Source organism: Salmo trutta, chromosome 6 (assembly GCF_901001165.1).
Source record: "Salmo trutta chromosome 6, fSalTru1.1, whole genome shotgun sequence".
Classification (NCBI taxonomy): domain Eukaryota; kingdom Metazoa; phylum Chordata; class Actinopteri; order Salmoniformes; family Salmonidae; genus Salmo; species Salmo trutta.
The window spans coordinates 13,595,580-13,622,632 of NC_042962.1; the positions used below are offsets into that span (position 1 = coordinate 13,595,580).

Here is a 27,053-nt window from a genome sequence, read left to right on the forward strand (position 1 = left end):
ATGCCCATTCTAACGTTCAGTCAAACAGTAACTTAATTCCTCGATGCCTGTCTGCCTGCTTTATATAGCAAGCCACGGCCACGTCTGTAGGAACAACCCTTTTCGTGAACAGGGTGGTGTACCTAATAAACTGGCCGACTGAGGGTAGATCTTGATCATGGCGATGTATCAGATTAGATGGTGATGTGACTCAGGGTTTCCCTATGGGGAGTACATCTCATATGACGTGTATGGATCTTTCTCTTAGTAGTTGTAATGGGATCAGCTCCATCCCTGTCCCTCTCTCCCATACAGGTCTCTCACCCAGCTCCTCTCCCATGTCACCGAGACGTCTCCATGGCGATGTTTAGCGTCTCTGAACGCTTCTTCTGGAATGACTCGGAAGGGCTTCGGGAAGACCTCCTCCATGGGAATTCCTCTGGTGGTTGGGAGGTGGATACGGAGCGTAACTACTACGCCATGCTGTATTCCCTACTCATCCTGGCCATCGTGTTTGGCAACGTGCTGGTGTGTCTGGCTGTGGTGCGGGAGAGGTCCCTCCAGACCACCACCAACTACCTGGTGGTGAGCCTGGCTGTAGCTGACCTGCTGGTGGCCTCGCTGGTCATGCCCTGGGCTGTCTACCTGGAGGTGAGGGTCCACCTGGGTTGGTTGGGGGAGGGAGGGAGCTGAGCGTCACATAGGGTGTTTGACTGGACCCCATAAGGAGAGGAAGGGTGTATGTGGATGGGTGTGATTGTGTGTGTTCCCATCTAAGACCAGGAGATCCAGCAGTCAGGCGATGCAGCTCAGAACACATCTCTGTCAGACAGTTGTTACCACGTATTATAGTGCCTAAGGGAAGGCCTCTCTGAGCTGCACTATCTGGCTGGCTGATGCGGGCTGGAACTGGGAGCGTGTAATTGTCCTTGTGGAGGGTGTGAATGTGAGGGCATAATTTAACTGTGTGTGAGTTTTTTTGTCAATCATGTTGTATTGTGGAGGGGAGAGAGAGAGAGAGAATCATATATTTGATGTTGTGTGTGTTTATGAATGATGATGATTGATATTGATGATGAAGCTGTGTGAATGTGTGTCATGTGACCCTGTGTTTCCTGTCTAGGTGGTCGGAGGGGCGTGGCTCTTCAGCAGGATGTACTGTAATGTCTTTGTCACCCTGGACGTCATGATGTGTACCGCCAGCATTCTCAACCTGTGTGCCATCAGTATCGACAGGTAAGGGGCTAGTTGTGTGTCTGTGTGTTTGTTTGTGAGTGTGTGTGTAAGAGATAGTGTGTGCATGTTTTTTGAGTTATTTTTTGTTGTTTTGAAAGTGTGTTGAAATGGACATATACAGTAGGAGTGAGGTGTGTGTGCCTTAAATATTTGATTATAAACTCTCTCACGAGAAACATTGCATTCATAAAACTTTGCTGGCTCTGATCACCTTGTTATGTGCGTTTGCTGTATGGAGGTGCCTGCACCCTCTAGGTTAGCGTGCTGTATGGAGGTGCCAGTAGCCTCTAGGTTAGCGTGCTGTATGGAGGTGCCTGTACCCTCTAGGTTAGCGTGCTGTCTGGAGGTGCCTGTACCCTCTAGGTTAGCATGCTGTATGGAGGTGCCAGTACCCTCTAGGTTAGCGTGCTGTATGGAGGTGCCTGTACCCTCTAGGTTAGCGTGCTGTATGGAGATGCCTGTACCCTCTAGGTTAGCGTGCTGTATTGTGGTGCCAGTACCCTCTAGGTTAGCGTGCTGTATGGAGGTGCCTGTACCCTCTAGGTTAGCGTGCTGTATGATATTGTAAAATACTTAATCGTGTTTACTGTGGATGTGCATTGGGTAAGTACATTATTTATTTGCTTATTTTTCCAGCTCACGTTATGGTTCATATTTAACAACTCTATGGGGGCTGAACCCACACGACCATTGGGCACAACATGCTCTTAATCATCAAATAAATAGGAAAACGGGCCAGAATACATTGTGTGTGTGTTTTTGTTTGTTTAGAGTGAAGGCGTATGGTTATTCTATGTAGGTGTGTGCCTTTGTACTGAGAATCACTGATTAGCAGCTTAGTCCTGACAGGTGAATCATTTACACCTTGGTGGGAAGGATGTTTGTATGCATGCGGCTGTGCGTGTGTGTGGGCGTTTGAACATTGGTTTGTGTGTGTGTGTGTGAGTGAATGTGAGAGTGAGAGAGAGTCTGTTTAAATGTTCAGTGTGCATCATGTGTACACTGTATGTATTGTAATGATGCAGTACAGCGGCAGTCCCAATGATTTATCATTGCTCTCCCAGGAAACATTGCAACTTTATTATTATCATGTATTTTTTGATCCAGAGAGAATAGACTCTGCAACTGGGGGCATATACAGTACCAGTCAAAAGTTTGGACACACCTACTCATTCAAGTGTTTTTCTTTATTTTGACTATTTTCTACATTGTAGAATAATAGTGAAGACATCAAAACTATGATATGACACATATGGAATCATGGAGTAACCGATAATGTGTTAAACAAATCAAAATATATTTTATATTTGAGATTATTCAAAGTAGCCACCCTTTGCCTTGATGATAGCTACGCACACTCTTGGCATTCTCTCAACCAGCTTCACCTATAATGCTTTTCCAACAGTCTTCCAACAGAACCACACATGCAGAGATCATCCGTTCACCTACTCTGCGTCTCACAAAGACATGACGGTCAAATTTGGACTCCAGACCAAAGGACAGATTTCCACCGGTCTAATGTCCATTGCTCGTGTTTCTTGGCGCAAGCAAGTCTCTTCTTCTTATTGGTGTCCTTTAGTAGTGGCTTCTTTGCAGCAATTCAACCATGAAGGCCTGATTCACGCAGTCTCCTCTGAACAGTTGATGTTGAGATGTCTGTTATTTGAACTCTGGGATGCATTTATTTGGGCTGCAATTTCTGATGCTGGTAACTCTAATGAACTTACCCTCTGCAGCAGAGGTAACTCTGGGTCATCCTTTCCTGTGATGGTCCTCATGAGAGCCAGTTTCATCAAAACGCTTGATGGTTTTTGCGACTGCACTTGAAGAAACTTTAAAAGTTCTTGACATTTTCCGCATTGACTGACCTTCATGCCTGAAAGTAATGATGGACTGTCGTTTCTCTTTGCTTATTTGAGCTGTTCTTGCCATAATATGGAGTTGGTCTTTTACCAAATAGGGCTATCTTCTGTATGCCACCCCTACCTTGTCACAACACAACTGATTGGCTCAAACGCATTAAGAAGGAAAGAAATTCCACAAATTAACTTAAAACAAGGCACACCTGTTAACTGAAATGTATTCAAGGTGACTACCTCATGAAGCTGGTTGAGAGAATGCCAAGAGTGTGCAAAGCTGTCATCAAGACAAAGGGTGGCTACTTTGAAGAATCTAAATTCCATGTGTGTTATTTCATAGTTTTGATGTCTTCACTATTATTCTACAATGTAGATAATAGTACAAATAAAGAAAAACCTTTGAATGAGTAGGTGTGTCCAAACTTTTGACTCGTACTGTATGTTTTGGGCATTTGATAGAGTGCCATTCAAAGCACAAAAATACAGTGGTATTGCAATGCATTTGTAGTAAATGCAGGACATTCATAATGTCACATAGTTTATGGTGTTTAGTAATAAAAGATATTAAGAGAAACCAAGAGTATGAAGATATAAAAATAAATACAACCTGATTGATAATGTGATGGTGCATGCCCAGGGGTCAGAGTTCAACATGGATCAACCCTGAAGTGTTCTGAAGTGCTCCAATTCCTCTTGCCCAATGCTTCTTCACTGTTGACATGTAGTTATTGTTTTTGACCTGTCCTAGGATCAGCTTGAAAATGAGCAAAAAGAGAGGGAGAGAGAGAGTAAGAGAGAGAAAATGGGCTAGTATTATTTTGAGTCTCTGATTGTTTCTCTCGTGTTTTTGTGCTATGTTACCCTACCTCGAAAGGTTGCTGGATCGAATCCCAGAGCTGACAAGGTAAAAATCTGTCGTTCTGCTCCTGAGCAAGGCAGTTAACCCAATGTTCCCCGGGCGCCGAAGACGTGGATGTCGATTAAGGCAGCTCTCCGCACCTCTCTGTTTCAGAGGGGTTGGGTTAAATGCGGAAGACACATTTTAGTTGAATGCATTCAGTTGTACAACTGACTAGGTGTCCCCCTTTCCATTTCCCTTTCCTCCTCACCCCTTTACTTTCGGCGTGAGAAGAAAATGAATATTTACGTTGATGTGGTTAAACAATGGAGATGGCAGTAAGCTGGTTGTAATGAAACGTGTTGTCTCATCAGTGTCTGAATCGGTTTGCCCCCTAATTACTGTCCCCTCTCCGTCGCCGCCTCTACTCTCTCTGTTTGCACATGTTCGTCACGCATTATTGGCATATAACACAAGGTTGATACAGGTTTTAATCAAAGCTTTACTGGTCATATTGCTGAATAGTCAAATTGAGTAATTGCGAAACAGTTTCAATATAAAAGCTCTTCGTTTGCTGTTCCATTGTGGGTCTTGACATCACAGTCTTAGTGCTTCCTTCTCTTTCTGTTAACTTCTAACTTTTTTGGCGTCTGTCTTTTACAAACTTTTTTTCTCCCCCTTTTGTTTCTTCCTCTAACTTTTCAACTTCTTTGGCTTCTCCCTCTTACAAATTGTCTGTGTGATCCATCTCCAGGTACACAGCGGTGGTGATGCCTGTCCTCTACAACACCACACACAGCTCCAGGAAGCGGGTCTCGGTCATGATCGCGACAGTGTGGATCCTGGCCTTCGCTGTCTCCTGCCCCCTTCTGTTCGGATTCAACACGTCAGGTGAGACACGTGAGTACAGGTGAGACGCGCCCACACCCCCTTACGCATGTCAAACACGCCAGTGTTGATGAGATGGATACCCAGTTTGAAATGAACCCCTAGCCAGCAAGGCCCTATAACCCTGTACTACTTCCTTATAGATCTGGAAGGATCGAGTGGGTATAATATGGTAGCTGCACCACCAAATCCTCTGGTTGGCTTGGGAGTGTTATCACCACATTGCTTTCGCCCATCCAGTCCTTTTAGACATCTACAGGACATGTCGAGACTGTTGTGGCTATTGAGACTGATTTTGGAACAGGCAACAGTCAACGGAACAGATGAGACACACCTTCAAAGATTATGTCATGGAAGTAGAATTCTGTTCGATACTGCTATACAGGCACCACAGAACAGGTGAGATATTAGACTTCACAGGTTAAGAACAGGTGAGATATTAGACTTCACAGGTTAAGAACAGGTGAGATATTAGACCCCACAGGTGAACTACACCAGAACAGGGGACTTGCTGAGCTCCAGTCAGGGTTTGGTAGTAGTACTAGGCTGGGAAGGAGAGGAGCTCCAGTCAGGGTTTGGTAGTAGTACTAGGCTGGGAAGGAGAGGAGGTCCAGTCAGGGTTTAGTAGTAGTACTAGGCTGGGAAGGAGAGGAGGTCCAGTCAGGGTTTAGTAGTAGTACTAGGCTGGGAAGGAGAGGAGGTCCAGTCAGGGTTTAGTAGTAGTACTAGGCTGGGAAGGAGAGGAGGTCCAGTCAGGGTTTGGTAGTAGTACTAGGCTGGGAAGGAGAGGAGGTCCAGTCAGGGTTTAGTAGTAGTACTAGGCTGGGAAGGAGAGGAGGTCCAGTCAGGGTTTAGTAGTAGTACTAGGCTGGGAAGGAGAGGAGGTCCAGTCAGGGTTTAGTAGTAGTACTAGGCTGGGAAGGAGAGGAGGTCCAGTCAGGGTTTGTTAGAAGTACTAGGCTGGGAAGGAGAGGAGCTCCAGTCTCAGTCAGTCAATCTCCCTCCTAGGGTCCTTGTGTGGTGAAGCATGCACTATTGATCCGGAGAAAACAGTGTTCAATCATGTCCAAATGAACAGAGCTAACATGCAATTTGCATACTCCACAACAAGGGGTCAATGTCACTAATAGACACGGGCCAATTTTCAGAATATGGAAGGCTTCTCAACCCATGAATTTAAGTGGAGATTTAACAAAATGTGTCAATGCTACCTGGTTTGAGCAGGTAGCATTTTACCAATGTGTATCAAACATTTTTAAATGAAGTGTGCCAATAACAGGTAACACTTACTACAGTTATCTTGCTAGAAGGCCGTACGAGCGGTGCCGAAAAGAGACGTGTTGTTGATGTGTATTGTTTAGTTATTTGAACATAGTGGTTTTCTCCTCACTGTGGTTTTCTTCTTCCTCTCTCAGACGACCCGACGGTGTGCTCCATCTCCAACCCTGACTTTGTCATCTACTCGTCGGTGGTGTCCTTCTACCTGCCCTTCATCGTCACCCTGCTGGTGTACATCCGCATCTACGTCTTCCTCAGGAAGAGGAGGAAGAGGATCGCCTTCCGCCAGGCCAGCAGCGGGAAGGTCCAGCCAGGTTCGGCCCAGCCCTCCGCGGTGAGAACACAGCCATATGGTCCCACAGTGACTGTGCAAATGAACATGGAAGTGAGTGCATTCACTCTCATAAAACACACACACACAAACACATATGCATGCATCAGCCTAGCGGTTGAGAGTGTTGGGCCTGTAACCGAAAGTTTGCCGGTTCAAATCCCCAAGCCAACTAGGTGAAAAATCTGCCAATGTGCCCTTGAGCAAGGCACTTAACCCTAATTGCTGCTGTAAGTCGTTCTGGATAAGAGCGTCTGGTAAAATGTAAGGATTTCCTTATAGAAGGGATAGCAAGCTCAATGTGACATTGAAAAATAAATAATAAACCCTGCACGCTCACATCAACATTTCACTCATGAATAGCCAATGTCACAAGTGGCATCTGTCATGGGGATGTCAATGTTCACCGCCATTGTATAAAACGTGCACAATTTCCATGGAAACGGAGAGAGGCGATTATCCAGATATTAGGTTGGCGTAGTTACAGTTGTGACAATGATAAAACCTCTCCAAGGAGCTGCTGTGAGCTCTGCTCTGCTGTCTAGGTGGCCTGGCTCCATGTGATGTAGATAGGGGAATGTATCTGTGATGTGAGAGTTGAACAGGCTCAGTTCTATTCACCTGTCAGTTCAGGTTATATGATAATGTGGGATCTGAGGAGCCGTAGGCTTGGGGACTTTCTTTGATCATTGCAGTCACGATCAGTCAGTTTCAGGGTCATTTACGTTACACTCGAGGTTTCAGGGTCATTTACGTTACACTCGAGGTTTCAGGGTCATTTAGGTTACACTCGAGGTTTCAGGGTCATTTACGTTACACTCGAGGTTTCAGGGTCATTTAGGTTACACTCGAGGTTTCAGGGTCATTTGCGTTACACTAGAGGTTTCAGGGTCATTTACGTTACACTCGAGGTTTCAGGGTCATTTGCGTTACACTAGAGGTGACTAAGGTCATGTCCATGATGTGACGGTAGCAGGTGGAAAGATTGTAGGACACACTATGTTACAGTCCATTTTTGACCTATACTTAACAAAAATATAATCGCAACATGCAACAATTTCAAGATTTTACTGAGGTATAGTTCATATCAGAAAATCTGTCAATTGAAATGAATTCATTAGGAATGTAGTTTTTTCTCACCTTCTAATTTTATTAGAGTCAAGCAGAGTTTACCTCAAGATCATCAGCAACACGGCAGGCAAAGATATTGAGAATCCGATTTAAGTTGTTGGAGGGCCCTGTGACATAGGCGGTTTAGTTAACAGCTACTAGATGGGTGGGTGGGTGGGTGGATGGATGGATGGGTGGGTGGGTGGGTGGATGGATGGATGGGTGGGTGGGTGGGTGGGTGGATGGGTGGGTGGGTGGGTGGGTGGGTGGGTGGGTGGATGGATGGATGGGTAGATGGATGAATGGGTGGGGGGGGATGGGATGGGAGGGTGCTGACTGCTGGAAAAAAGTTGTTTACCTTTTGAAGGGTGAGTTAGGTGTGATATTTCCTCTCTGCCACCCCTCTCTACCTCCTCTCCCCATCTTTCTCTCCCTCTCGCCTCATGTGTGTTTACCTGTTGAAGGATGAGTCAGTCATCATTTGTATCTCTCTCTCAATCCCTCTCTCTCCCAGGAGAAGTGTCTGCAGGAGGAGTCCCCCAAGGAGAACAGAGACCTGTCCCCCATCAGGATCAAAGTGGTAAGAGGTGTGTGTGTGTGTGTGTGTGTGTGTGTGTGTGTGTGTGTGTGTGTGTGTGTGTGTGTGTGTGTGTGTGTGTGTGTGTGTGTGTGTGTGTGTGTGTGTGTGTGTGTGTCTTTGCAAATTCCTGTGTTTACAGTGTGTTGGAAAGTATGAGGAAGAGTACTGGAGATGGATAGAAACAGATACATAGATAACCTGAGTTTTTGGATGACTTGTACGTATGTGTGTGAGTGGGCGTTTGTGTGGGTGGGTGTGTGTGTGGGTGGGTGGTTGTGTGTGCCTGCGTGTGTTCATGTCATTACTCTGTGCTTGCCCCCGGGCTGTGAGGGAGCTGAAAATCTGAATTCTGATACCGGGCTCCTCTCCTCGCCTCACTGCCAGGCTCAGGTTGTCCCGCTTTATTTGTCACACCAATCCACAAATGACTTCAAAGATGAAGCAAATGACAAGCTTTAATTCCCCCCTGTAAACAGGGCTGCGAGGCTCGGCTGTTATACGCGAGTTTAGACTGACAGGCGGAAACATGAGGAACAGGAAGGAAGAAGCGGTGAACCAGGAAGGGGCAGGGTCCCTGACAGGGTGGGGAGGAGATCAGGACAGAGACATGTGGAATCATGAATAAATGTCAGAGAGCCAGGTCAGCTGGTGTCCCAGGTCTGAATCAATCCCTGATTATAGGGGAAATATGAAAGCGAACAGCTACATCTAAATATCAGGCAAAGGGTTGTCTTTGGACCAGGGCCAGTTTCCCAAAAGTATCTTAAGGCTAAGTTAATCTTAGAACCTATAAAATGAAGTTAGCTTTAAGATGCTTTTGGAAAACCGGGCCCTGATCAACAGTATGGTTGTCTATGGACCAGATCATGGCGAAGATGGCGCCGGAGAGGATGACTGCCATTTTATTCGGCTCTTAACCATGCTATCTTGTAACTTTTTTTCACATTGTTTGTAACTTATTTTGTACGTAATGTTTCTGCTACTGTCTCTTATGAAAAGAGCTTCTGTACATCAGAACAGCGATTACTCACCAAGAATTGGACGAAGGCTTTTTCTTTAATGAGTCGGGAAGGATATACTCCAAAAACCCAAACAGGCCCTCATCCCCGTCATTTGCTGGAGAAAGAAATTGAGATTTTGCTGAAAGAGATTGGGGTGCTTTGTGAGGATCAGGGCCTATGGGCAGCGGCCTATGTATATTTGTAAACAACAGCTGGTGCACAATATCTACGAAGTCTCGAGGTTTTGCTCGCTGGAGGTAGAGTATCTCATGATTAGCTGTATTTTTCGTAGCTGTCTACCTACCACCACAGACCGATGCTGGCATTAAAACCGCACTCAATGAGCTGTATACCGCCATAAGCAAACAGGAAAATGCTCATCCAGAGGTGGTACTTCTAGTGGCCAGGGACTTTAATGCAGGGAAACTTAAATCAGTTTTACCAAATTTCTATCAGCATGTTAAATGTGCAGCCAGAGGGGAAAAAAACTCTAGACCACCTTTACTCCACACACAGAGACGTGTACAAAGCTCTCCCTCGCCCTCCATTTGGCAAATCTGACCATAATTCTATCCTCCTGATTCCTGCTTACAAGCTCAAATTAAAGCAGGAAGCACCGGTCACTCGGTCAATAAAAAAGTGGTCAGATGAAGCAGATGCTAAACTACAGGACTATTTTGCTAGCACAGACTGGAATATGTTCCGGACTTCTTCCGATGGCATTGCGGAGTACACCACCCCAGTCACTAGCTTCATCAATAAGTGCATCGATGACGTCGTTCCCACAGTGACTGTACGTACATACCCCAACCAGAAGCCATGGATTACAGGCAACATTAGCACTAAGCTAAAGGGTAGAGCTGCCGCTTTCAATGAGCAGGACTCTAACCCGGAAGCATATAAGAAATCCCGCTACGCCCTCCGACAAACCTTCAAACAGGCAAAGCTTCAATACAGGACTAAGATTGAATCATACTACACCGGCTCTGACGCTCGTCCTGATGTGGCAGGGCTTGCAAACTATTACACACTACAAAGGGAAGCACAGCTGAGAGCTGCCCGGTGACACAAGCCTACCAGACGAGCTAAATAATTTCTATGCTCGCTTCGAGGCAAGTAACACTAAAACATGCATGAGAGCATCAGCTGTTCCAGACAACTGTGTGATCACGCTCTCCACAGCCAATGTGAGTAAGACCTTTAAACAGGTCAACATTCACAAGGCCGCTGGGGCAGACGGATTACCAGGACGTGTACTCCGAGCATGCGCTGACCAACTGGCAAGTGTCGTCACTGACATTTTCAACCTCTCCCTGTCTGAGTCTTTAATACTAACATGTTTCAAGCAGACCACTATAGTCCCTGTGCCCAATAACACTAAGGTATCAAATTTATTTATATAGCCCTTCTTACATCAGCTGATATCTCAAAGTGCTGTACAGAAACCAAGCCTAAAACCCCAAACAGCAAGCAATGCAGGTGTAGAAGCACGGTGGCTAGGAAAAACTCCCTAGAAAGGCCAAAACCTAGGAAGAAACCTAGAGAGGAACCAGGCTATGAGGGGTGGCCAGTCCTCTTCTGGCTGTGCCGGGTGGAGATTATAACAGGACATGGCCAAGATGTTCAAATGTTCATAAATGACCAGCCTGGTCAAATAATAATAATCACAGTAGTTGTCGAGGGTGCAACAAGTCAGCACCTCAAGAGAAAATGTCAGTTGGCTTTTCATAGCCGATCAGTCAGAGTATCTCTACCGCTCCTGCTGTCTCTAGAGAGTTGAAAACAGCAGGTCTGGGACAGGTAGCACGTCCGGTGAACAGGTCAGGGTTCCATAGCCGCAGGCAGAACAGTTGAAACTGGAGCAGTAGCACGGCCAGGTGGACTGGGGCCAGCAAGGAGTCATCATGCCAGGTAGTCCTGAGGCATGGTCCTATGGCTCAGGTCCTCTGAGAGAGAGAAAGAAAGAAAGAGAGAAAGAAAGAAAGAGAATTAGAGCGAGCATACTTAAATTCACACAGGACACTGGATAAGACAGAAGAAATACTCCAGATATAATAGACTGACCCTAGCCCCCGACATATAAACTACTGCAGCATAAATACTGGAGGCTGAGACAGGAGGGGTCAGGAGACACTGTAGCCCCATCCGATGATACCCCCGGACAGGGCCAAACAGGCAGGATATAACCCCACCCACTTTGCCAAAGCACAGCCCCCACACCACAGTAGCTTCAACCACCAACTTACCATCCTGAGACAAGGCTGAGTATAGCCCACAAAGATCTCCCCCATGGCACAACCCAAGAGGGGGCGCCAACCCAGACAGAAAGACCACGTCAGTGACTCAACCCACTCAAGTGACGCACCCCTCCTAGGGACGGCATGGAAGAACACCAATAAGCCAGTGACTCAGCCCCTGTAATAGGGTTAGAGGCAGAGAATCCCAGTGGAGAGAGGGGAACCGGCCAGGCAGAGACAGCAAGGGCGGTTCGTTGCTCCAGAGCCTTTCCGTTCACCTTCACACTCCTGGGCCAGACTACACTCAATCATAGGACCTACTGAAGAGATGAGTCTTCAGTAAAGACTTAAAGGTTGAGACCGAGTCTGCGTCTCTCACATGGGTAGGCAGACCATTCTATAAAAATTGAGCTCTATAGGAGAAAGCCCTGCCTCCAGCTGTTTGCTTAGAAATTCTAGGGACAATTAGGAGGCCTGCGTCTTGTGACCGTAGCGTACGTGTATGTATGTACGGCAGGACCAAATCGGAAAGATGGGTAGGCGCAAGCCCATGTAATGCTTTGTAGGTTAGCAGTAAAACCTTGAAATCAGCCCTTGCCTTGACAGGAAGCCAGTGTAGGGAGGCTAGCACTGGAGTAATATGATCAAATGTTTTGGTTCTAGTCAGGATTCTAGCAGCCGTATTTAGCTCTAACTGAAGTTTATTTAGTGCTTTATCCGGGTAGCCGGAAAGTAGAGCATTGCAGTAGTCCAACCTAGAAGTAACAAAAGCATGGATGAATTTTACTGCATAATTTTTGGACAGAAGGTTTCAGATTTTTGCAATGTTACATAGATGGATAAAAGCTGTCCTTGAAACAGTCTTGATATGTTCTTCAAAAGAGAGATTAGGGTCCAGAGCAATGCCGAGGTCCTTCACAGTTTTATTTGAGACGACTGTACAACCATCAAGATTAATTGTCAGATTCAACAGAAGATCTCTTTGTTTCTTGGGACCTAGAACAAGCATCTCTGTTTTGTCCGAGTTTAAAAGTAGAACGTTTGCAGCCATCCACTTCCTTATGTCTGAAACACAGGCTTCTAGCGAGGGCAATTTTGGGGCTTCACCATGTTTCATTGAAATGTACAGCTGTGTGTCATCCGCATAGCAGTGAAATTGAACATTATGTTTTCGAATGACATCCCCAAGAGGTAAAATATATAGTGAAAACAATAGTAGTCCTAAAATGGAACCTTGAGGAACACCGAAATTTATAGTTGATTTGTCAGAGGACAAACTATTCACAGAGACAAACTGATATCTTTCCGACAGATATGATCTAAACCAGGCCAGAACTTGTCCGTGTAGACCAATTTGGGTTTCCAATCTCTCCAAAAGAATGTGGTGATCGATGGTATCAAAAGCAGCACTAAGATCTAGGAGCACGAGGACAGATGCAGAGCCTCAGTCTGACGCCATTAAAAGGTCATTTACCACCTTCACAAGTGCAGTCTCAGTGCTATGATGGGGTCTAAAACCAGACTGAAACGTTTCGTATACATTGTTTGTCTTCAGGAAGGCAGTGAGTTGCTGCGTAACACCTTTTTCCCAAAAAAATGAGAGGAATGGAAGATTCGATTTAGGCCGATAGTTTTTTAAAATATTTTCTGGGTCAAGATTTGGCTTTTTCAAGAGAGGCTTTATTACTGCCACTTTTAGTGAGTTTGGTACACATCCAGTGGATAGAGAGCCGTTTATTATGTTCAACATAGGAGGGCCAAGCACAGGAAGCAGCTCTTTTAGTTGTTTAGTTGGAATAGGGTCCAGTATGCAGCTTGAAGGTTTAGAGGCCATGATTATTTTCATCATTGTGTCAAGAGATATAGTACTAAAACACTTTAGAGTCTCCCTTGATCCTAGGTCCTGGCAGAGTTGTGCAGACTCAGGACAACGGAGCTTTGGAGGAATACGCAGATTTAAAGAGGAGTCCGTAATTTGCTTTCTAATGATCATGGTCTTTTCCTCAAAGAAGTTCATGAATTTATTACTGCTGAAGTGAAAGCCATCCTCTCTTGGGGAATGCTGCTTTTTAGTTAGCTTTGCAACAGTATCAAAAAGAAATTTCGGATTGTTCTTATTTTCCTCAATTAAGTTGGAAAAATAGGATGATAGGGCTCTTCGATACTGCACGGTACTGTCTTTCCAAGCTAGTCAGAAGACTTCCAGTTTGGTGTGGCGCCATTTCCGTTCCAATTTTCTGGAAGCTTGCTTCAGAGCTCGTGTATTTTCTGTATACCAGGGAGCTAGTTTCTTATGACAAATGTTTTTAGTTTTTAGGGGTGCAACTGCATCTAGGGTATTGCACAAGGTTAAATTGAGTTCCTCAGGTGGTTAACTGAGTTTTGTCCTCTGATGTCCTTGGGTAGGCAGAGTGAGTCTGGAAGGGCATCAAGGAATCTTTGGGTTGTCTGAGAATTTATAGCACGACTTTTGATGCTCTTTGGTTGGGGTCTGAGCAGATTATTTGTTGTGATTGCAAACGTAATAAAATGGTGGTCCGATAGTCCAGGATTATGAGGAAAAACATTAAGATCCACAACATTTATTCCACGGGACAAAACTAGGTCCAGAGTATGACTGTGGCAGTGAGTAGGTCCAGAGACATGTTGGACAAAACCCACTGAGTCGATGATGGCTCCAAAAGCCTTTTGGAGTGGGTCTGTGGACTTTTCCATGTGAATGTTAAAGTCACCAAAAATTAGAATACTATCTGCTATGACTACAATGTCCGATAGGAATTCAGGGATCTCAGTGAGGAATGCTGTATATGGCCAGGAGGCCTGTAAACAGTAGCTATAAAAAGTGATTGAGTAGGCTGCATAGATTTCATCACTAGAAGCTCAAAAGACGAAAACGTCATAGTTTTTTTTGTAAATTGAAATTTGCTATCGTAAATGTTAGCAACACCTCCGCCTTTGCGGGATGCACGGGGGATATGGTCACTAGTGTAACCAGGAGGTGAGGCCTCATTTAACACAGTAAATTCATCAGGCTTAAGCCATGTTTCAGTCAGGCCAATCACATCAAGATTATGATCAGTGATTAGTTCATTGACTATAACTGCCTAAATAACCTGCCTAAGTGACTATCGACCCATAGCACTCACGTCTGTAGCCATGAAGTGCTTTGAAAGGCTGGTCATGGCTCACATCAACACCCTTATCCCAGAAACCCTAGACCCACTCCAATTTGCATACCGCCCCAACAGATCCACAGATCCAATCTCTATTGCACTCCGCACTGCCCTTTCCCACCTGGACAAAAGGAACACCTATGTGAGAATGCTATTCATTGACTACAGCTCAGCGTTCAACACCGTAGTGCCCTCAAAGCTCATCACTAAGATAAGCACCCTGGGACTAAACACTTCCCTCTGCAACTGGATCCTGGACTTCCTGATGGGCCGCCCCCAGGTGGTGAGGCTAGGTAACAACACATCTGCCACGCTGATCCTCAACACTTGAGCCCCCTCAAAGGTGTATGCTCAGTTCCCTCCTGTACTCCCTCTTCACTCATGACTGCATGGCCAGGCACAACTCCAACACCATCATTAAGTTTGCCGATGACACAACAGTGGGTCACCGACAACGATGAGACAGCCTATAGGGAGGCAGTCAGAGACCTGACCGTGTGGTGCAAGGACAACAACCTCTCCCTCAATGTGATCAAGACAAAGGAGTTGATTGAGGACTACAGGAAAAGGAGGACCGAGCACGCCCCCATTTTCATCGACAGGGCTGTAGTGGAGCAGGTTGAGAGCTTCAAGTTCCTTGGTGTCCACATCACCAACAAACTAACATGGTCCAAGCACACCAAGACAGTCGTGAAGAGGGCACGACAAAACCTATTCCCCCTCAGGAGACTGAAAAGATTTGGCATGGGTCCTCAGATCCTCAAAAAGTTTTACAGCTGCACCATCGAGAGCATCCTGATGGGTTGCATCACTGCCTGGTATGGCAACTACTCGGCCTCCAACCGTAAGACACTACAGAGGGTAGTGCGTACGCCAAGCTTCCTGCCATCCAGGACCTCTATACCAGGCGGTGTCAGAGGAAGGCCCTAAAAATTGTCAAAGACTCCAGCTACCCTAGTCATAGACTGTTCTCTCTTCTACCACACGGCAAGCGGTACCAGAGGGCCAAGTCTAGGTCCAAGAGGCTTCTAAACAGCTTCTACCCCCAAGCCATAAGACTCCTGAACATCTAATCAAATGGCTACCCAGACTATTTGCATTGCCCCCCCCCCCCCGCCCTTCTACGCTGCATAGTCATTTTAATAACTCTATCTACATGTACATATTACCTCAACACCGGTGCCCCCGCACATTGACTCTGTAGCGGTACCCCCTGTATATAGCCCCACTATTGTTATTTTACTGCTGCTCTTTAATTATTTGTTATTCTTAGCTCTTACTTTTTTTTAGGTATTTTCTTAAAACTGCATGGTTGGTTAAGGGCTTGTAAGTAAGCATTTCACTGTAAAGTCTACACCTGTTGTATTCGGCGCATGTGACAAATAACATTTGATTTGATCAACCGTAAGGTTGTCTATGGACCAGATCAACAGTATTCTTGCCTATGGACCGGATCAACAGTAAGGTCATTGCTCAGCACCTTCAGATGTGACTGACTGTGTTCCTTTCAGGAGAGTATAGAGCCGGCAGGGCCCCCTAAAGCTCACCTCCTGTCAGGGTGTCTGCGGCGTAAGCGTCCCCGGATGGCCCCTGTGGAGAACACTCTGCTGCCCCCGGTGGACATCCAGGACTACTGCAGCATCAGCCACGCCTCCTGCTGCCACACTGAGCACGACCGCGCCGAGGAAGAGGTGGCCAAAGAGAAAGAGAGTATTCCTGTGCAGAGGAGCTGCGAGGTCAAGGAGCTGTCCAATGGACGCATTCACACGGTACTCCGTCCCGCCCCCCACTCCCAGTCCCTGACCAGCCAACAACAACATCGAGTCAGGAGCATGCAGAACAGGGAGAAGAAGGCTACGCAGATGCTGGCCATTGTGCTTGGTGAGTAGCACTACTGTTTGTATTAGGCCTATCACCATCTGTATAATGTACTTAGCTCTATTAACTCTACCATGTGATTTGACTGAGAACACGTTGACCATGAGAATGGACCAGTAATTAGTAGAACATAGAAAAAAAATTGTTAAGCTATTGCTAAAGGACATTACATGTGCATCAGTGAGGCTGCTGAGGGGAGAACGGCTCATAATAATGGCCGGAATGGAGCAAAGGGAATGGCATGGAAACCATATGTTTGATACCATTCCTGGGCAGTAATTACCTAGAGCCCGTCCTCCCCAATTAAGGTGCCACCAACCTCTTGTGATGTGCATTGATGGAATGCACTTTAGGGATCTAGTGAGTGATTATGTATTTTTTTTAACAAAAAGGTCAAATGGTAGTGCACTGTTAAAATGTAGTGCTCTATAACACAAATACTATTGGCAACTGAGCTGCCACCACCTTAGAAACGAAACTTTGACTTTTCTGGAGTATTGAAACACATGGTTCTGAGGGTATTGGGACAGATTTAAGGTGTACTGAAACATTCATCCTGAGGTGTTCTGAAACATGACATGGTGTGTTGTAACACCACTTAATCAAGAGTTGCGCAACACCTTGCCAGGGACTGGGAACACTAATGCAGAAAAGGTTGAAAACACTGGCGTTTCGAGTCCTGTCTAGTGCAGAACTAGACCCCTTCTTCTGGTGTTTTGAGTCCTGTCTAGTGCAGAATTAGACCCCTTCTTCTGGTGTTTCGAGTCCTGTCTAGTGCAGAATTAGAACCCTTCTTCTGGTGTTTTGAGTCCTGACTAGTGCAAAATTAGATCCCTTCTCCTGGTGTTTCGAGTCCTGTCTAGTGCAGAATTAGATTCCTTCTTCTGGTGTTTCGAGTCCTGACTAGTGCAAAATTAGATCCCTTCTCCTGGTGTTTCGAGTCCTGTCTAGTGCAGAATTAGATTCCTTCTTCTGGTGTTTCGAGTCCTGACTACTGCAAAATTAGATCCCTTCTCCTGGTGTTTCGAGTCCTGTCTAGTGCAGAATTAGATTCCTTCTTCTGGTGTTTCGAGTCCTGACTAGTGCAAAATTAGATCCCTTCTCCTGGTGTTTCGAGTCCTGTCTAGTGCAGAATTAGATCCCTTCTTCTGGTGTTTCGAGTCCTGTCTAGTGCAGAATTAGATCCCTTCTTCTGGTGTTTCCAAATACTGTGAATGGGAGTCCCTGCTTTTATATGGTGTGCTGATAAACGCCTCATCAGTAATTCCAAAAGGTCAAATGGACAGTATTATGCTCAAACAAAGGACACGAGAAAATACAGTTTTGTTAATACGTTTGTCCAGGATAATAATGAGTACAAAATGTGTTTTTCAAGACGAGATTGAAGCTTCAAATGCTTTCTTATTAGCAAATGATCAAATGGCAACAAACCATTAACAGGTCTTTAACATTTTTACATTGATCTGTAAGGTATTTATCATATTCTTCCAAAATCAACAGAAATGTGACATTATATTTCACATTCATGGAATTAAAAAATACAGGCAATGACTGCTAATGTTAGCAGGAGCAGTCATACAAAACTTCAGCCCCGTCTCAATGCAATCCACCAGTCATCCATTATGATAATGTCCAGACCTGAGTCTTTATATTAAGGTGATGGTACATGGAAGGTTGTACAGATGAATTGAATCACAGTACAGTTGAGTTAGAGGATATGATTGACAGTTGAGTTGGCATTAGTCTGTGATCCTGGCTGTGGTTAGGATTGGCCAGCTGGTGATTTTCTGCAGGGAAACAGAGATGGCTAATAATAATGACAAGCAATAATGAATGTACATGAATGCATAATTAGGATATCAAATGCTATAATATTAATACAGTTAAATATAAATAACAATATGTAAAAATAATATGTGATTAAGCTATGCAAATATAGCGTCAAGATACCAATATGAATGTCAAGTAGGATGCGGTAGGCCAAAGCTAGAGCAGGCTAAAATGGCAGTGGCTAATTAGTTTAGCATATAGCATGTGGGGTATACATCAAAACAGTAGATACAACTCACGAAGCTAGTATTAACTAAAAAGCAGGCCTTCGTTTGCATTAAAAAAAAGTGCACGAAAGGTGCAAATACATTATGTGTCAGTTAACTACAGTACATGTAGCATCAAGATCAATGTAGCTGTTTTACTTGGACTATTAGCATTTGTGGCCGAAAAGGTTTTGTTTTTTTTGTTTAAAAAAAAAATCATTTTACCCCTTTTTCTCCCCAATTTCGTGGTATCCAATTGGTAGTAGTTACTGTCTTATCTCATCGCTGCAACTCCCGTACGGACTCGGGAGAGGCGAAGGTCGAGAGCCATGCGTCCCCCGAAACACAACCCAACCAAGCCACACTGCTTCTTGACACAACGCACATCCAACCCGGAAGCCAGCCGCACCAATGTGTCAGAGGAAACACCGTACACCTGGCGACCTGGTCAGAGTGCACTGCACCCGGCCCGCCACAGGAGTCACTAGTGCGCGATGAGACAAGGATATCCCTGCCGGCCAAACCCTCCCTAACCTGGACGACGCTGGGCCAATTGTGCGTCGCCCCATGGGCCTCCTGGTCGCGGCCAGCTGCGGCAGAGCCTGGGCTTGAACCCAGAATCTCTGGTGGCACAGGTGAGAGCACACCAAATGCTCAGCTGAAACAACCCAAGAAAGCATGGGTCAATGAAAACGTGAGCACAAAATGTCATCACATTAGACCACTGCGCCACCCGGGATGCCCATGGCCGAAATGTTACACAAACCTAATGTTTTTATTTGACTGAATTCCTTTTCTGCTTCGTTCTTCAATGTGATAACATTTTGTGCTCACGTTTTCATTGACCCATGCTTTCTTGGGTTGTTTCAGCTGAGCATTTGGTGTACTCTCGCCTGTCTGAGTTGGTGAAGGACCTAAATACAGGGGAGGTGCCTGCAAACTTGTTTTTGTACTTGACCATGCTAGAGGGCAAACCTGCCGTGAATGCCCTCCATCTTCCTCCATGCCTCAGACTGGGGGAATTCTGAACACTACAGAAGCACAATGTCTGAAGTTCACATTTTGCCTTTAATCTATACATTTCTCTTCTGATATGAAGGTCTGAAAAAATAATGGGGGAATTTCACAAATGAAAATTCTCCCTAGGCCCTTTTTAGACTTGAGATGAGTTGATTTAACGTGTGGAATGAATAAATAAATAAAAATTGACGTTAGTAAAACATTTATTGAGTCCATGTTAAGTCTACTTATGTCAAGTCTGAATGAAGCCCCATGTGCTCAGTGTAACAAGTGTGGTTCAGCACACCAGTTTAGTTGTGCGGTTCAGCACACCAGTTTAGTTGTGCGGTTCAGCACACCAGTTTAGTTGTGTGGTTCAGCACACCAGTTTAGTTGTGCGGAACCCGGAAGACTGGCTGAGTGGACTAAGGCAGGGTTTTGACAAGCAGGATAACCGGGTTCACATCCACCTTCTCACAACAATACCAGTGATGAAGGCCCACTTTATAAGTGTTACCTCTGCTATAACTTCCATAGCCCTAAACATTTTGATTGTAACATGATTTATAATCTCACAAAGTCTACCTTAGGAAAAGCATACATCCCAGTGTCTTCTTCATAATGAAAATATTGACAGAACATTCCATACTTACAATCATTCAATATTTATGCTATAAATCATATGTAATTTAAAAGCATTGGATTGTATGAGAGACATTTATTTTAGTGTTTTTGTGCTGCCTTTTACATGCACTGAAACACCAGAAAGGGATTTCACAACACTCTCTAAAAAACACTGACTCAGATTGAAGAGCCACTTTGGGTGTTTCAGAGTACTTCCATTCTGTTTTGAAGTACATTCATTGTATCATAACACCAGATGTCAGTTTAGATGCACTACTTTTCATGGTTTTACGACACAACGATGGTGTTTTGAGTCTTTCTATTTCAACAGTGTGGGGGATGATAGACTGTGAACACTGTTGTACAGTACTAAGGTTACGGCCATGGGAATCAGAGGACAGAATCACTTTCCCTCGCAGATCTATTACCGCCATTATAACACCATTATACTCTACAGCACAATAGAGCAATGTCTGCAGTGCACTACAAAGCCAATATATTGCCTATGTGGGATATCAGTTACAATTCATTCTCTTCACTGCTGGGTGCCTAGCACTAGCTAGTCTGCAGCTTTAGTGAGTCTTTAGTCAATCAGAACAAACCATTGGCGAGCTCAAATGTAAATTGGATGGGTGGATCCAAAGATAGATATCCACTCTATGAGACCAAACACCTGCTACCAAACATCTCTTTTTCACACACACACACACACACACACACACACACACACACACACACACACACACACACACACACACACACACACACACACACACACACACACACACACACACACACACACACACACACACACACACACACACACACACACACACACACACACACACACACAGTAATGATTAGCGGTGGTGTTGACGGCCATTGGTCCAGGCTGTTCACTGTGAGAGCTGACATGTTGGTGAGTTCAGGCCCTTCTGAGTGACACTGAAGCTAATCAGAGGTGTCTACTTAATGAGACAGAGGAATCACACACACACACGCACGCACGCACGCACGCACGCACACACACACACACACACACACACACACACACACACACACCAGATGTCCTCGGCCTCACACACTCCCTAGCTTCTCTGGCCATGAGAGAATTGGATTGGTCTTTGAACTGTGGGGGAGACACTTTCTAAATTCCACATCGACCCTTAGCCTCATCCCAGCCCTCTACCCTCTAAGCACTCACTCCCCTCCAACGCCCCCCCCAGCCCTCTACCCTAAGCACTCCCTCCCCCCAGCCCTCTAAGAACCCCCCCCAGCCCACTACCCTAAGCACTCCCCCCCCAGCCCACTACCCTAAGCACTCCCTCCCCCCAGCCCACTACCCTAAGCACTTCCCCCCAGCCCTCTAAGAACCCCCCCAGCCCACTACCCTAAGCACTCCCTCCCCCTAACCCTCTAAGAACTCCCCCTAACCCTCTAAGAACTCCCCCCAACCCTCTAAGAACCCCCCCAACCCTCTAAGAACCCCCTCCCAACCCTAAACACATGGCCCCCAAGCCGGATCTGGCCGGTGACACATTTCTATTTCTATCCAGTCTGCACAATGATTTGTGTTGTCAATTCAGCTCGGCCCGCTTCCATGCCCACCGCACGCTTTGCGCTGCACTACAAGTCACAGCAAGCACTGCCAACGTACTGCACGCCAAATGGCAGTGCATCGCCACACACACACACACACACACACCCCTCCTCCCAGACCCACGCACACAAGAGCCAGTCAGTGCGCTGTATCATATCATCACTAATAGCACTGGCCGAATCTTCTACCGGACCGAAAGTTAAAACGTGTTGTAGGCTAAATGTCCGTGCCAAGTTTCGGTTCCAACGGGTCATTGCTGTTGCCTACAGAAAATGTCATATTGGTAGTCAAAAAGTTATAAGATCAAGGATTATTCAGATGCGAGCATAAGTTACTACTAAAGGAGAATAGGCCACACAAGCGACTGCCAGTATAAATAAGTTGAGTCATCTACTTTATGAAATTACAACCTGATGCGCTCACTTTGCTGAATTCAGCGTCAATTGCGCAGTTCGTGTCCGGTTTACAGCGCGCAGCAGAGGGAAAGTGTTCAGACACATGCCAGTCGTAACAAGGCTACTAAAATGTTGCAGTCTGCCTTCAGTTTTTAAAGCTTGACAATGAATAACCAAAAAACGAAACCTGCAACAAGACACAATACAAATGAGAAACATGTAGGCCTATTACAGCAACATTTGAGCAATAGCCTAGGCTGGCTCCTCAACTACTATACATGTTGAGTGTCCCACGTAGTAATGCTGCACTCAACTGCACCCGTGATCCATGCAGTGCGACAAAATAAAAAAACAGGTTTTACATTTTAAAGTTACTGTTCGTTTTTTTTTCATTAAACTTTTTGATTAGGGTTGAAGCATATTATGCACATCTGCAAGCCAGTGGCTGTTCTAGACCATTTCAACTGGGGGGGGGCCAAGCTGGGGCTAGTTGTACTGTTAGAGGGGCCAGTTACATTAGACGTTATTGTTGTCATATTGTTTTCTTCACTGCATTGCAGGCATTAGCAGGCAAAATACCATATTCATAATCATCATCGTTGCCACTGTCTAATAACAGATGTAAAAAAAGAACGATAGCAAAAATTTGTTGTGTAAAAATTATTTCATACTGCACATTTAGGGGGGCCACAAGGGGGTCCAAAATTGTTGTCACAAGCATAGCAGCAAAGGCTGGACAAATGATTTCTCTCTTTTAATATGTTACAATGCTATATACAGCATCCTATATACATCAGTGGACATTATAAAGGGACATATTTGTCCAAACAAAACAACAGCCAGTTTGGGCCAGTTGTATGCACCTTGTTTGTAAAAACAAACATAATAAGCTATGTCTGGCCCACAAATTCGTTATTTTTTTCAATATGGCCTGTGCGCTGATAGTTTGACAGCCCTGCTCTAAGCACCCCCCCCACCCCTCTACCCTCTAAGCACACTCTCCTCTCAACTCTCTACCCTCTAAGCACACCCTCCCCCCAACCCTCTAACCACCCCCTCCACCCCTCTACCCTCTAAGCACACCCTCCTCCCACCCCTCTACCTCTCTAAGCACACCCTCCTCCCAACCCTCTACCCCTCTAAGCACACCCTCCTCCCACCCCTCTACCTCTCTAAGCACACCCTCCTCCCATCCCTCTACCTCTCTAAGCACACTCTCCTCTCAACTCTCTACCCTCTAAGCACACCCTCCCCCCAACCCTCTAACCACCCCCTCCAACCCTCTACCCTCTAAGCACACCCTCCTCCCACCCCTCTACCCTCTAAGCACACCCTCCTCCCACCCCTCTACCCCTCTAAGCACACCCTCCTCCCACCCCTCTACCCCTCTAAGCACACCCTCCTCCCAACCCTCTACTCTCTAAGCACACCCCCCACCCAACCCTCTACCCCTCTAAGCACACCCTCCTCCCACCCCTCTACCTCTCTAAGCACACCCTCCTCCCAACCCTCTACCCTCTAAGCACACCCTCCACCCTACCCTCTACCCTCTAAGCACACCCCCCACCCAACCCTCTACCCCTCTAAGCACACCCTCCTCCCACCCCTCTACCTCTCTAAGCACACCCTCCTCCCAACCCTCTACCCTCTAAGCACACCCTCCACCCTACCCTCTACCCTCTAAGCACACCCCCCACCCAACCCTCTACCCTCTAAGCACACCCTCCTCCCACCCCTCTACCCTCTAAGCACACCCCCCACCCAACCCTCTACCCTCTAAGCACACCCTCCTCCCACCCCTCTACCCTCTAAGCACACCCTCCTCCCACCCCTCTACCCTCTAAGCACACCCTCCACCCAACCCTCTACCCTCTAAGCACACCCTCCTCCCACCCCTCTACCACAGCTAGAACAATGAGACAGATATTTCACCGTATGTATAAATGTGAAGCATCCGCTTGGCATTTCCACTCACTACCATATATGGCAGTGAGAGGAAGGCCAGTGGCCGGCAGTGGGAGAAGATGGAAGGAGATGTCCGACATTCTGCAAATGTTCTCATCGATAAAACATTTGATCTCAATACAGTTTTCTGCTCCCAAAACTAGAATATGCTATGAACAGAGTGGACTAAGTTTTGTAGACTTGTTTAGCGTTGTTTAGAAGGAGTGCCAAGGCGAAGTCAGTTATTGCACATGTGCACTTCACAGAGTAGGCGTTCTCTAACGGAAATATACACGTGTGTTAGAACGGGCCAATAGGATCTCGCTAGCTCGTGTTTGGCTCTGCCCACCTCCTTGCTTATTTTGCACACTATGACTCATTTGTTCCCATTGGAAACGACAGGCTGTGGTCTATCTTGGTTTACTTATACAAATCTTTGCCTCTACCATCTAAGAACTCCCCCTCCAACACTCTACACTCTAAGAACTCCTGTGGATCTGAAACTATGAGAAGGTGTAAGCGAGCCAAGTACTACACTGCTTAAATCTATCTGATTCTTCAAAATCTACAGATATCATATCTTAATTTGATCACTCTGTTGTTGCTAAGAATCTTCCTGCGCAGCAGAAAATTCAAATGAACCAAGTGATTTACATAAATTCACTGAAAACCTGCAGTTCTCTTTCTCTCTCGCTCAAATGCTGAAGCACCAAGCAGAATAAATGTCCTGCTAATGTAGGTTCTACTACTGCGACATTCAAATGTATTTTTTTTTAATCTGAAATGCAGCCATACACATCAACAACTGTCCTTTCATATAACTTAATAACACAAGATAGATATTGATTTCCATTACGACATACAAGTGTATCCGAAATGCAGCCTCATGCTACAACTAAAATATAGCCTAGTGTAGCCTATCAAAACAAATTTCCCATTTTATATGATCAATTTTATGAGAATATTCAAATCCTCCTGCTGCAGGATTATTTTACTCCTGTGACAAAACTGGTCAAATTAAGATCCTACAACATAACACATCTATAGGGGTATTGATCTACTTGGAATTCTGCTAGGGTGTTGAAGTTGATGTGTGTTAAAACATATTATTATTGTTATTATTAATGTTACTAATGTACTCCCTCTCTCTTTTACTTTTACTCTTTCACTCTCTGCCATGCTCTCTCTCTCTCTCCCTCTGTCAAGCTTGATCTCTTGTTCTGTCTCCCTCTCTCTCTCCCTCCATCATGCTCCCTCTCTCTCTCTCCCTGTCACGCTTGATCTCTTGTTCTGTCTCCCCCTCTCTCTCCTGCCGTCATGCTCCCTCTCTCTCTCTCCCTGTCACGCTTGATCTCTTGTTCTGTCTCCCCCTCTCTCTCCCTCCATCATGCTCCCTCTCTCTCTCTCCCTGTCACGCTTGATCTCTTGTTCTGTCTCCCCCTCTCTCTCCTGCCGTCATGCTCCCTCTCTCTCTCTCCCTGTCACGCTTGATCTCTTGTTCTGTCTCCCCCTCTCTCTCCCTCCATCATGCTCCCTCTCTCTCTCCCTCTGTCACACTTGATCTCTTGTTCTGTCTCCCCCTCTCTCTCCATCCTTCTCTCGTTCCATTTTCCAGGGGTGTTCCTGATCTGCTGGCTGCCGTTCTTCGTGACTCACATCCTGAACACTCACTGCAGAACGTGTCGTATTCCCCCAGAGCTCTACAGCGCCTTCACCTGGCTGGGCTACGTCAACAGTGCCCTCAACCCCGTCATATACACCACCTTCAACATCGAATTCAGACGCGCCTTCATCAAGATCCTCAGCTGTTGAGAACACCATGGTCCACCATGACCGGGTCATAGCCATGCTCCTGACCTGTACTGGACTGGACCTTGGGCCCGGCATACCTGAGTATGGATAAGATACATGAGCCATGGCCTCAGCCTGAGTACCAATTATCAGGGCAATGACTGTCCTTTATCGAGATCATTGCCAGGGTTCTGAGCTGTACAGGACCTCAGGCCAGCCACACCTGAGCATGGATACATGAGCCATGACCGTCCATCTTCAGGGTCAATGACTCGTCTTCATTGAAACCATCTCCTGCCGAGAGGATAGGTCCATAATGACCATGTCTGACCATTCTCTTCCACTGGACCTCCCAGCACACTGGACCTCCCAGCACACTGGACCTCTCAGCACATTGGTCCTCTCAGCACATTGGTCCTCCCAGCACACTGGACCTCTCAGCACATTGGTCCTCTCAGCACATTGGTCCTCTCAGCACATTGGTCCTCTCAGCACACTGGTCCTCCCAGCACACTGGACCTCTCAGCACATTGGTCCTCTCAGCACACTGGACCTCTCAGCACACTGGTCCTCTCAGCACACTGGTCCTCTCAGCACACTGGACCTCCCAGCACACTGGTCCTCTCAGCACACTGGTCCTCTCAGCACACTGGACCTCCCAGCACACTGGTCCTCTCAGCACACTGGTCGTCTCAGCACACTGGTCCTCTCAGCACACTGGACCTCTCGTCACACTGGACCTCTCGGCACACTGGACCTCTCAGCACACTGGACCTCTCGGCACACTGGACTTCTCAGAACACTGGTCCTCCCAGCACACTGGTCCTCTCAGCACACTGGTCCTCTCAGCACACTGGTCCTCTCAGCACACTGGTCCTCTCAGCACACTGGATTTCTCAGCACACTGGTCCTCTCAGCACACTGGAGCACATCTGAGCAAGGACTCTCTGGCTGCCTCCTGGCGGTACCTCAGGCCCAGCACACCTGAGCTGAACTACAAGTACTACATCTGGCTTGGCTTCCAGTTGGCTGGGAAAGGACCTCCTTCACCTGTGTTATACTGCACACAGGGGGCAGGAGACATGAAGGGAGGGGATGGGAGCGAAATTCAAACCATAAAAATTACGCTACAATACTGATGATTCAGAGATGGAAAAAATACTTTTTCAATTTGGACAAATGATGAAAAGGAAATAAAAATAAGTGTGCTGCACATCTATATGGCACAGGGGCTGGACACAATGTACAGCCATCAAAAATAACCTGAATGTCCTCT

General features: G+C 46.1%; 1 protein-coding gene across 1 annotated transcript; it reads left to right on the forward strand.

Annotated features, from left to right (window-relative positions):
- The first annotated feature begins 336 nt into the window (after nt 1-336).
- LOC115195266 (D(3) dopamine receptor-like) lies at nt 337-26,452 on the forward strand. The gene is made up of 7 exons (XM_029755039.1): nt 337-630; nt 1,103-1,215; nt 4,667-4,803; nt 6,216-6,412; nt 8,034-8,099; nt 16,022-16,391; nt 25,602-26,452. The coding sequence occupies exons 1-7, from the start codon at nt 337-339 to the stop codon at nt 25,796-25,798; spliced, it is 1,374 nt and encodes a 457-aa protein (XP_029610899.1). The 3' UTR covers nt 25,799-26,452.
- Nucleotides 26,453-27,053: the final 601 nt, after the last annotated feature.